Source organism: Nerophis ophidion, linkage group LG28 (assembly GCF_033978795.1).
Source record: "Nerophis ophidion isolate RoL-2023_Sa linkage group LG28, RoL_Noph_v1.0, whole genome shotgun sequence".
Taxonomy (NCBI): domain Eukaryota; kingdom Metazoa; phylum Chordata; class Actinopteri; order Syngnathiformes; family Syngnathidae; genus Nerophis; species Nerophis ophidion.
The window spans coordinates 20,624,035-20,636,926 of NC_084638.1; the positions used below are offsets into that span (position 1 = coordinate 20,624,035).

The 12,892-nt window shown below is 39.2% G+C and overlaps 2 protein-coding genes across 3 annotated transcripts in view; both read right to left on the reverse strand.

Moving 5' to 3' along the window:
• Window positions 1–719: 719 nt before the first annotated feature.
• On the reverse strand, window positions 720–6,162 carry LOC133545498 (uncharacterized). Its single transcript, XM_061891156.1, has 3 exons — window positions 5,720–6,162; window positions 2,583–2,795; window positions 720–1,981 (listed from the first exon to the last, which is right to left on the reverse strand). Exons 1-3 carry the CDS (start codon window positions 5,844–5,846, stop codon window positions 1,566–1,568), a joined length of 756 nt encoding a protein of 251 aa, XP_061747140.1. The 5' UTR covers window positions 5,847–6,162; the 3' UTR covers window positions 720–1,565.
• A 3,515-nt stretch (window positions 6,163–9,677) lies between these two features.
• LOC133545406 (gastrula zinc finger protein XlCGF28.1-like) overlaps window positions 9,678–12,892 on the reverse strand; it is an 85,088-nt gene continuing 81,873 nt past the window's right edge. Inside the window, exon 2 of one of the 2 annotated variants that reach the window (XM_061890960.1) lies at window positions 9,678–11,094. In XM_061890960.1, the coding sequence (XP_061746944.1) occupies window positions 10,277–11,094 (818 nt within the window). In that variant the 3' untranslated portion in view covers window positions 9,678–10,276. The remainder of the gene's footprint in view (window positions 11,095–12,892) is intronic. The other variant, XM_061890959.1, reaches the window with a different exon arrangement.

Sequence of the window (12,892 nt, forward strand, 5' to 3'; positions counted from 1 at the left end):
CCATCTTTTTCATGGATGCCCCTGCTTATTTCAGCAAGACAATGCCAAGCCACATTCACCACGTGTTACAACAGTGTGGCTTCGTAAAAAAAAGAGTGCGGGTACTTTCCGGGCCCGCCTGCAGTCCAGACCTGTCTCCCATCGAAAAAGTGTGGCGCATTATAAAGCGTAAAATACGACAGCAGAGACCCCGGACTGTTGAACGACTGAAGCTCTACATAAAACAAGAATGGGAAAGAATTCCACTTTTAAAGCTTTAACAATTAGTTTCCTCAGTTCCCAAACGTTTATTGAGTGTTGTTAAAAGAAAAGGTGATGTAACACAGTGGTGAACATGCCCTTTCCCAACTACTTTGGCACGTGTTGTAGCCATTGAATCGTAATTTAATTATTTGCAAAAAAAATAAAGTGTATGAGTTTAAACATCAAATATCTTGTCTTTGTAGTGCATTCAATTGAATATGGGTTGAAAAGGATTTGCAAATCATTGTATTCTGTTTTTATTTACCTCTAACACAATTTCCTGACTCATTATGGAAACAGGGTTTGTATGTATATATATATATATATATATATACACTGGGGCAAAAAAGTATTTAGTCAGCCACCGATTGTGCAGGTTCTCCCCCTTAAAATGATGAGAGAGGTCTGTAATTTTCATCAAAGGTACACTTCAACTGTGAGAGACAGAATGTGAAAAAAAAATCCAGGAATTCACATTGTAGGAATTTAAATAATTTATTTGTAAATTATGGTGGAAAGTATTTGGTCAATAACAAAAATTCAACTCAATACTTTGTAATATAACCTTTGTTGGCAATAACAGAGGTCAAACAATTCAATCAATCAATCAATCAATGTTTATTTATATAGCCCCAAATCACAAATGTCTCAATTACTATAGGTCTTTCCCAGGTTTGCACACACAGTAGTTGGTATTTTGGCACATTCCTCGATGCAAATCTTCTCGAGAGCAGTGATGTTTTGGGGCTGTCGCTGAGCAACACAGACTTTCAACTCCCTCCACAGATTTTCTATGGGGTTGAGGTCTGGAGACTGGCTAGGCCACACCAGGACTTTCAAATGCTTCTTACGGAGCCACTCCTTCGTTGCCCGGGCGGTGTGTTTGGGATCATTGTCACGCTGGAAGACCCAGCCAAGTTTCATCTTCAAAGCTCTTACTGATGGAAGGAGGTTTTGGCTAAAAATCTCACGATACATGGCCCCAATCATTCTTTCATTAACAAGGATCAGTGGTCCTGTCCCCTTAGCAGAAAAACAGCCCCAAAGCATGATGTTTCGACCCCCATGCTTCACAGTAGATGTGGTGTTCTTGGGATGCAAATCAGTATTCTTCTTCCTCCAAACACGACGAGTTGAGTTTATACCATCCATCAATCCATTTTCTACCGCTTATTCCCTTTGGGGTTGTGGGGGGCGCTGGTGCCTATCTCAGCTACAATCGGGAGGAATGTTTATACCAAAAAGTTCTATTTTGGTTTCATCTGACCACATGACATTCTCCCAATTCTCTGCTGTATCATCCATGTGCTCTCTGGCAAACGTCAGACGGGCCTGGACATGCACTGACTTAAGCAGGGGGACACGTCTGGCACTGCAGGAATAGATTCCCTGTCGGCATAGTGTGTTACTGATGTTACCTTGGTCGCAGCTCTCTGCAGGTCATTCACCAGGTCCCCCCGTATGGTTCTGGGATTTTTGCCCACCGTTTTCATGATCACTTTGACCCCACAGGATGAGATCTTGCGTGGAGCCCCAGATCGAGGGAGATTATCAGTGGTCTTATATGTCTTCCATTTTCTGATAATTGCTCCCACAGTTGATTTTTTCACACCAAGCTGCTTGCCTATTGTAGATTCACTCTTCCCAGTCTGGTGCAGGTCTACAATTCTTTTCCTGGTGTCCTTCGACAGCTCTTTGGTCTTGGCCATAGTGGAGTTTGGAGTCCGACTGTTTGAGGCTGTGGACAAACAGGTTCCATTAATACAGGTAACGAGTGGAGAACAGAAGAGCTTCTTAAAGAAGACGTTACAGGTCTGTGAGAGCCAGAGATCTTCCTTGTTTGAAGTGACCAAATACTTTTTTTCCAGCATAATTTACAAATAAATTTTTAAAAATTGCTACAATGTGAATTCCTGGATTTTTTTTCACATTCTGTCTTTCACAGTTGAAGTGTACCTATGATGAAAATTACAGACCTCTGTCATCATTTTAAGTGGGAGAACTTGCACAATCGGTGGCTGACTAAATACGTTTTTGCCCCACTGTATATATATTTATATATATATACAGTGGGGCAAAAACGTATTTAGTCCAGAAAAATATATATATATCCATCGTCATGTCTTTTATAAAAATTGTGAACGATAGAAAAATTCCCCAAAAAAGGGCAGTTCCCCTCTAAATTCAAATGATTAGATTTAAGACTTTAAGTCTATGAGCATGAACTGATGAAGCCTACTTGGAGGAGAGGACAAAGGTCTTCTAAGACAAAGTGAAGAGTCCAGTTGTGATGGATTGAATGCCCTGAGAATAAAATGATATGTGAATGTTGTGCTTACTTAGACTGTGATGAAGCTGTGAGGACTCAGGTGGTTTGTCTTCATGCTCTTCAGTCTTCACAGAGACAAAAGTCAGTGGAAACTTGCTGAGATCAGCCTCCTCCTGCCCTAGAAGACACTCTCCCTCCTGAGTGATCCAAACTTCCTCCTCTTCAATGTGGGGGGGCTGTGGATCCTCATCTTCTTCTTTAATGTGGGGGGGCTGCTGAACATCTGTTGGGTAAATAAGTAAATAAGATAAAGAGAGAATGTAAATTGTTTTTGACTGACACTGTTGTCATGATTTGTGTTCTTTCATGTGTTGTGTTAAAAGTGCTTAGCAAAACAACCAATAAAAATGCGGGGAATATCTCCTTTTGTCCCAGACACTAAAATTAATTCAAAAGTGAGTACAAAAATAGACTTGAAAATTTGATGGGGGTGAATTGGAAAGCTTTTTTATAAGTACGCGTCAGCATTGATTCAGGCATTCTTAACTTTACACTCACTGATGTAAAGTATGTAAATATGTTATTGTGTACACTGTCTATGACACCTAAACTTGATCTCTTAACTTAACCACAAACTTTTAATGACATAGTCAATACCATTACTTCAATATCATGGAAAAAAAAATCCAGGAATTCACATTGTAGAAATTTTAAATAATGTATTTGTAAATTATGGTGGAAAATAAGTATTTGGTCAACCATTCAAAGCTCTCACTGATGGAAGGAGGTTTTGGCTCAAAATCTCACGATACATGGCTCCATTCATTCTTTCCTTAACTTGGATCGATCGTCCTATCCACTTAGCAGAAAAACAGCCCCAAAGCATGATGTTTCCACCCCCATGCTTCACAGTAGGTATAGTGTTCTTGGGAGGCAACTCTGTATTCTTCTTCCTCCAAACACGACGAGTTAAGTTTATACCAAAAAGTTCTATTTTGGTTTCATCTGACCACATGACATTCTCCCAATCCTCTGCTGTATCATCCATGTAACCATTTTGGTATAACCTCAACTTGTCGTGTTTGGAGGAAGAATACTGAGTTGCATTCCAAGAACACCATACCTACTGTGAAGCATGGGGGTGGAATCATCATATATATATATATGATGTGTGTGTATGTATATGTATATATGAGGTAGATCACCTCGACCTGGTCATTTATTAAGTAATTAATTAACGTTAAAAAACTTTTTGGGGTGTTACCATTTAGTGGTCAATTGTACGGAATATGCACTGTACTGTGCAATCTACTAATACAAGTTTCAATCAATCAATCAATCAATCAATGCTTACTGAGCCTATGGTGCTGTTAAGTTATTGTGTCTCAATTTGCCTAATTTATTTTTATTTTAATGTATTATTATTTAATATCATTTACACAGTACTTGAGTAGTTTTTTCACAACACACTTTTTACCTTTACTCAAGTAAATATTTGTGTGACTACTCCTTACTTTTACTTGAGTAATAAATCTCTAAAGGAACAGTACTCTTACTTGAGTACAATTTCTGGCAACTCTACCCAACTCTGGAAGGGACTATGGACAATTATCAACCTATCGCCCAAGCCAGCATGCTATCTAAAGTACTGGAAAGTGTGATAATATACAGAGTTGGGGATCTTATTTGCAGAGCAAGTACAGCACTGACTTGTGTATTTATGCTTTAAAAGAAGCAGTAGAAAAATACATAGCGCAGGGTTCTACATTGTTCGTAGGGTTTATTGATGCATCTAAGGCATTTGACAGAGTCAACCATCTCAAACTCTTCACCAATCTGAAGCATAGGGGTGTTCTGGGTATTGTCTGGCATATTGGTACGACAGGCAGACAAAGCAGGTAAAATGGGGGAGTAGTTTATCCTTTCCCTTTAGAGTTGGCAATGGGGTACGGCAGGGTGGGCTTCTATCACCAGGCCTATTTAGCCCGCATATGGATGACCCGTCAAGGCAGTGGGAGAATGCAGAACCGGATGCATCATGGGGAACACCCTAATCAACCACTTTATGTACGCTGATGATTTGGCCATTATATCTCCCAGTAGTGCAGGGTTCCAACAGCTTTTTAATGTACGCCCAGACTATGGAGTCAAGTTTTACAAAAAGTTTGGTAATGATACGTAGGACCAAAGAGGATCAACATCTTATAATCATCAATGACAAGATGGAGGATGATGCTGACATGGGAGGAGGATGCTGACATGCTTAGACAGAGCATGTCAGCATTGTCCACACATTTAAGTCAGGACTTTGGGAACGCCATTCTAAAACCTTAATTCTAGCCTGATCTAGCCATTCCTTTACCACTTTTGACGTATGTTTAGGGTCATTGTCTTGTTGGAACACCCAACTGCGCCCAAAACCCAACCTCCGGGCTGATGGTTTTATGTTGTCCTGAAAAATTTGGAGGCACTCTTCATTTTTCATTGTAACATTTAAAGCAGCAGTTCGATTGGCAGCAAAACAGACCCAGAGCATAATACTACCACCACCATGATTGACGGTTGGAATGGTGTTTCTGGGATTAAAGGCTTCAACTCTTCTCCTCCAAACATATCGCTGGGTATTGAAGCCAAACAGCTAAATTTTGGATTCATCTGACCACATAACTTTACTCCAGAAGGTCTTTTCTTTGTCCATGTGATGTCAGATGAAACAAAAATTGAGCTGTTTGGCCACAATACCCCGCAATATGTTTGGAGGTGAGGTTTATGTGAGGCCCTTATATACTAGAAACACTGTGCCCACCATCATTGCTGTATATATACTAACATTGAAGTATATACACTAAAATTGCTGTATATATACCATACATTGCCGTATTTATACTTTTGACCCAGCATATTTGGTCACATTTTCAGTAGACCCATAATAAATTCATAAAAGAAGCATACTTCATGAATGTTTTTTGTGACCAAGAAGTATGTGCTCCAATCACTCTATCACAAAAAAAGAGTTGTAGAAATTATTGGAAACTCAAGACAGCCATGACATTATGTTCTTTCCAAGTGTATGTAGACTTTTGACCACGACAGTATGTACATCATCCTTACAAGACAACCAAACTTCTTATACACAATATATTTAAGAATAGAGTTAATAATCAAGTATAAAGTTAGTAAAGATGTGAGAGTAAGAAGTAAACAAACCTGTTCTGTGTAACACAACTTGATGATGTTTCTTATAATAAACATCCAGTAGTTGACGTTGTCGCTCCTTCTCCTCTTTTGTTGGACAAAGTTCCTCCTCATACTTTGCCATCGTTCTTTCACACATTTTCACACAATCACAACACTTTACACTCACATTAGTTCCCTACTTAGCGATGTTTAAATAACTTCCGCGTCTCTTTGTTAGCAGCTAACAAGCTAAGCTAACTAGCCAGCTAAACTAGCTGCAAGCTACCTTAAGTGAAGCTAGCAAACAGGAGAAGTGTCAAAGTGCGCTCAGACTAATGTATCCGGCTACAAACTATTATTAACCGTGTGTATTCTATTAAACAACATATATGTAAGAATACAGAAATATAATGCCCGCGTTTGGGACTTCTCCGTCAGACGCCATCTTGCTTTGTCACCTGATCGGTCCACGCATGCGCGTACCAGACGTCACTTCTTCTGCGTCATCTGTATTTCAATAACAATGTCATAATAAACCATTACATACAAAACAAACTTTATAAAAAAAATACAGTATCTATTATGAAACCGCACAGATCTGTACTGAAACATGAAAGATGTGTTCAGAAGCCTTAAATGGAAAAAAAATAAATAAATAAAATAAATGATAAATGGGTTGTACTTGTATAGCGCTTTTCTACCGTCAAGGTACTCAAAGCACTTTGACACTACTTCCACATTTACCAATTCACACACACATTCACACACTGATGGAGGGAGCTGCCATGCAAGGCGCCAACCAGCACACATCAGGAGCAAGGGTGAAGTGTCTTGCTCAGGACACAACGGACGTGACGAGGTTGGTACTAGATGGGAATTGAACCAGGGACGCTCGGGTTGCGCACGGCCACTTTCCCCACTGCGCCACGTATTTTTTTATTGTTTTATAATAAGTTACTTGTTTCAGAATTCAAAAATTTTCAGGTTACAGTAAGTGCTTCGTTTAAAAATATCAACATTTAAAAAATAAATTATGGGATGGGAGTTAGGGGCGCCCCCGTGCGTCATTCATTACAATGACAGAAGCGTAGAAGTGGTTGAAATTGTGGCGCTACACCTTATTCCTTTTCATATTCTTGTTCCTTTTTAATCCGAGGTAAGATATTATTTTTTATAAATACATTACTAAAACATACAAGTATTTCATTAAGATGGCGCCGCTGTAGTGGCTGCTGGTGACAGGAACTCTGTGCTCTTGTGTCATCAGTTTCTGTTCCTGCTGTTTCCCTCTTGTTTTCATGTGGGGTTTTTTGCGTTTTGTTCGGGGACCCTTCAGGACTGTGTGACAAGGGGTAGCACTTTCGTGACTTCTGCGGTGCTTTTTTGTGATTTTCTGGATCTGCTTACCGGAGACCAGATGCTGGGTCTCTGCCACACCAGAGTCCATTTGGAGGGACTGCAGGAGATGCGGATGAAGAGACAGGACTGTGGAGCTGGCGCTGAGCGCAGGGACGGACAAGCTTCAGAGTGTCTTGGCTGAATGAGCAGGTATTGGACACCTCGGTCTCCTTGGACGCATCCTCGCTCATCCATCCGGACTGGACACTGGCCCAGAGTTGAAGGGTTAATAGATTAGCAGAAGTACATTACAGTTAAATATGTGAGTTCACGTAGTTGAACTATATATTATATTATTAACATATATTATATTCTACTGTTTCTCTCCGGGTGCTCCGGCTTCTTCCCACCGCCACAGACATGTGCCTGCTAGTTGATTGGCAACACTAAAGTGTCCTGAGTGGGTGAAAGGCGTTCCACCCGAGTGCAGCTGGGATAGCTGCAACACTGAGAGGGATGCTTGGTAGAAAATGGATGCATAGATTTCATATTGTATCATATATTTTCTTTATTTTTACCTACCAAGTATTACAAAATGAAATGTGTCAAATACTATATTTTACTAATTATACTGCTATTAAGTGCCATATATATATATATATATATAAATATTAATGTCATATAAAATACATATTTAATTATTTATTCAAGGATAAAATTGTCTCGTTTGTTTGTTAGCTTAGCTCTGTAGTCATCTTAAATTGTTAGGTGCTAACAGAAGTGTGAAGTTATCAACACATCCTCAAGTAGAGGTCAAGTGTGAGAGTAAAGTGTTGGGATTGTGTGAAAATGTCTACATTACAAATGCTGAGAGCGTTGGTGGATCAGCGACTAACTGCTGCCGTTGAAAAAATATTTGTAGTGTTAGAAAAAATGACAGCAGAATACTAGGCGGGACTTTCTAAAACAAAAAATGAGAACAATCGACTACTGGACGCTGTTTTCAAGAAACATCAAGTTGTGTTACACAGAACAGGTTTGTTTACTTGTTCCTCTCACATCTTTACCAACTTTATATTTGATTGTTATCAAGAAAATGACATTTGGTATATTTGAAGTGAGTAGAGTACCCTTGTCAACTGAAAGTAAACAATCCGGTAAGCAAATGAAAGAAGATTCATGGAACAGAATAATGTAACTAAAGAAGAACATGGATAATCCACAGAAAATATTCCTAGGTTTTGTTACAGAGGTAGTCTAGCAAATCAGAACGACAGCAAGCTTAAAGTAACTTCTTTTTTTTTTTTTACAAAAAAATATAACTAGATTATCACCAACTTTCTTATGCTAACATTAGTGGTTTAACAGAACGTATACATACTTTAAAAAAATGTTTTACAATGACTAATTATATTAAATAAAAATGCTTAAGAATTAGTTAGGATGTTCATGCTTGCAACTAATAATTTGCAGTCATGTTGTTGTAGAATATACATTCAATAATAACTCGGGATGTACCCTTAGCTTTTTCACTCGGGCCCTGGTGATACTAAATGAAAACATTTAATAGCATAGAAAAAAGTTAGACGCAATACCAAGTATTTTTAATAACAATTTTAATATTAGCACTCAAACAACGCACACAGTAACACACATGTGCACTCAAACTAATAAGACCTCTTTCAGCTTTTTAGAGCCACGTAATACTATAAAAGTATAATCCACTAGCATGTATCAGTAACATAACATGACTGACAGCACATGCATTTACATTACTGATCATAATGCCACTTATACACATGCCAGAATGAGCAGTGACTCTGAAAGGTTTTCAATGTATTCGGTCCCAAGGAACAGTCTGTAAGAAATTCAGATAATGTTAAAACAATGTCTAAAAGGCAAACATTTATCCATGAAAGCAGAATCCATCCATCCATCCATCCATCCATCCATCCATCCATCCATCTTCTTCCGCTTATCCAAGGTCGGGTCACGGGGGAAGCAGCCCAAGCAGGGAAGCCCAGACTTTCCTCTCCCCAGCCACTTCGTCCAGCTCTTCCTGGTGGATCGCGAGGTGTTCCCAGGCTAGTTTGGAGACATAGTCTACCCAATGTGTCCCGGGTCTTCCCCGTGGCCTTCTACCGGTAGGACGTGTCCAAAACACCGCAGCGGCTTTACATTGAGCTCCTCCCGGATGACAAAGGTTCTCACCCTATCTCTGAGGGAGAGCCCCGCCACTAATTTGGGCCGCTTGTACCCATGATCTTGTCCTTTCGGTCGTAACCCAAAGCTCATGACCATAGGTGAGGATGGAAACATAGATATATATATATATTGGCAGCCATAGTGATGCATTTATTCAGTGGAGCAATAAAACTTGGATCCGACAAAAAAGTAAACACAAATGCTGTCTTCCTCGCTGACAAAACAGGATAGCAACATGTATCTGCTAGCTCACAATCGCCCCCACTTCTCAGTGTGGCGAGTTATACTATTACAAGAGGCACTCTAATACAGTGCTTAAATCTGTATTTTTAGTCTGATTATCAAGAAATAATGAAGTCACACTTATATTAGAACATTAAAGCTAAGGTTTCGTCCAGTAGTGGACCGGTTACGTCTGATGATGATGATGATGATGAAGATGTATCTGTGCAAGTGAACACATGGATCCACAAGTGACAACAACCCTTTCCACAGACTACACACACATCATAAACATGAATCTTAGAAGCCAACAACAATATATTTGAGGAAGACTTTAGGATTAAAAGTGAAGATGTGAGGTGAAATAAGTACAAATGCAGCAATAAAAACAACCAACTCCACTCAAGATGGCTCCAAAGTTCAGCCTTTTTCTTCTTTGTTGATGTTTTGCAGTAGTTAACATCCATGATGTAACAATGCTGCTAATCTACCAGAGTCCGCAATTTGTTAACAATTTTATTCATTCATACTAATAATTGGATAATAACATCAATAAAATGCAATTGAAAAAATGTCTGATTTTAAAAGAGACGGAAAAAAACAAATTTAAATAATAAGATGTCCTCTTTTCAAAGAAGAGAAAAAAATAAAATAGTAGCTACATATATGATATTCAATAAATGCACACAACTTAAAAAGTAATTCCAGGACAACATATAACACTAGAAGATGAGAAGCATTACAAACAACATCAAATATACATTCATATTAAACATGCTTTTTTTTTTAAGTACATTTAGCACAATCACTGTTTAAGTGTTTTTAAATCCCTGCAGCTTCCATGACTGTTACACACTTGTGTTTACTGACCTGATTCCTAAACCTGAACCTTTTATCACACACAGTGCAACTAAACGGTTTCTCTCCAGTGTGTGTTCTCATGTGTTTGGTCATGTGTTGCTTTGTGGAGAAACTCTTCTTACAAACAGAGCAAGTAAAACATTTCTCTCCAGTATGTATTTTAATGTGTGTGGTCATGTCAAGCTTTCTAGAGAAACTCTTCTTACAAACAGAGCAAGCAAAAGGTTTCTCTACAGTGTGTGTTCTCATGTGTCTGGTCATGATAAACTTTGTGGAGAAACTCTTCTCACAAACAGAGCAAGTAAAAGGTTTCTCTCCAGTATGTATTCTCACGTGTTCTGTAAAATGACTCTTCCTTCTAAATGGTTTTCCACATTCAGAGCAGTCAAAGTGTTTGTTGTTAGTGTGATGTCTCGTATCACCTTTAGAGTCATTTTTACTCTCCAAATGTTTTTGGATGTGGTCACTGTGATCAGAAGAGTCTGACATCATGTGGTCCATGTCTGACAGTGGAGCAAAGATGCTGTCTGGTTCTGACTTTATATCTTCACAATGCTCTCCATCAGCTTCTGTGATGTGTTGACTTACAAGCTCCGCCCCTCTGTTCTCCTCACTTTGACTATGTCGAAGCTGTAAGGACTGAGCTTCATCTTCATCATGAAGCTGCTCCTCTTTAATGTGGGAGGGGGCCTGTAGCTCCTTCTGTCCCACACTGGTGTGCCACTCCTGCTGCCCGGAGGGAATCTCTTCATGACTCCCCGCTGACACCTGCTGGACGTCTGCAGAACATAGAATACAAATGAGGCGTTACTGTATTTTACTTTGCAGCTCTTATGCCAACCATCCACGTTATGTGAGGTTGGCCTAATAAAATACATGCATAAAAACTAAAACATCTAACTCATTTATAGCTCTTATTACACATCTTACTGGAAGTATTTTATGTGTATGGACTTTTATTAACCAAAAACATGACAAAAATCAAATATGGTGATGATTGAATAATAGTTAGTCAGTTGAATGGATATGCAGTCACAGGTGGCAGATGTCGGGTCCTAGTCCTTGTGTGTATTCGCAAGACGCAAAGTAGAATGATAAAATCCAACCTTACCCGAACAAAAACCATGCATGATTTATACGCGAGAGTCTTGATATTATTCTACTTGACCCAGCCACACACAAATAAATTGTAGCCATCCATGCCTTTTTTAAACTTTCATATCCTTTGTGGTGTATAATGACGTCTGGAACTAAAGATGGTTCCACATGTCTGGGAACGCGACCGAAGTATAATCCTTTGATATTACTCAACAAATCTTTAGGGATCTATTCCGTTTCATAGTTTGATTTTTTTCTCGTGTGTGCTTTACGTAGGAAGATCTAGGCCAGGGGTGTCAAACTAATTTTTGGTGGGGCCACATGGATAAAAATGTACTCCTAAGTGGGCCGGACTGGTAAAATCACGGCAAAATAACTTAAAAATAAAGACAACTGCAGATGGTTGTGTCTGTTCAAAAATAAAACAAACACATTCTGAAAATGTACAAATCATAATGTTGTTGGGGTTTTTTACACTAACATGTTGCAGTTAATAGTATTCTATCCTTATTTGTCCTTTTTTACACTTTCAGAATCAATGATGTGATGATGTTCATCAGTCAACTCATTGGTGTTCATTTTCAATTTATCAAGATAAAAAATAATATCATAATCAAATAACAGGATGTTATTGATGTAGTTTGCACATTTTCCCCGACTGGTGCGCCAACATCATGTGTTTTTTTGTTGTTGTTGTTGTTGTTGTTGTTTACAAATGTAGCATCATCTACAAAGACACAAACAATTGCTATTGCGACATCTAGAGGACACATTTAGAACAGCAGTTTCTTTCATTCAAAAATGTAGACTCTTTTTTTGTACTTAGCAAACTCGTCCTGCGGGCCGAATAAAACCTGTTGGAGGGCCTGATCCGGCCCATAGGCCGTATGTTTGCCACCCCTGATCTAGGCCCTTTGAGTACTCAAAGTGAGTTGGCTCACAGGTTGCTGCACAACAGCCATCTTGGCTTGGTTGACCACCACATTTTTCACTTCCCTTGAAAAAAAAGTCAAGTTAAAGTACCCATGAATGTCACACACACACTAGATGTGGTGACATTTGCCATCTGCATTAGACACATTCCCTTGTTCACCACCTGGGAGGTGAGGAGAGCAGTGAGCAGCGGCGGCAGCCACGCCCGGGACTCATTTTGGTGATTTAACCCCCAATTCCAACCCTTGATGCTGCGTGCCAAGCAGAGAGGTAATGGGTTCCATTTTTATAGTCTTTGGTATGACTCGGCCGGGGTTTGAACTCACGACCTACTGATCCTAGGGCGGACACTCTAACCACTAAGCCACTGAGTAAGGAAGAAGTCATGTTGTATGTAATGGAGTTGAAGTAGAAACTTCTTCCCTCATGTCATGTAAATATAATTTTTTGTTTGAGCAAAATATACTTTTTCATTTTAAACAAAGCTCAAGATATTCACATCAAAGCCATTCGTGCTTTCTAATCTTGCAACTTGCAACTTGTTTC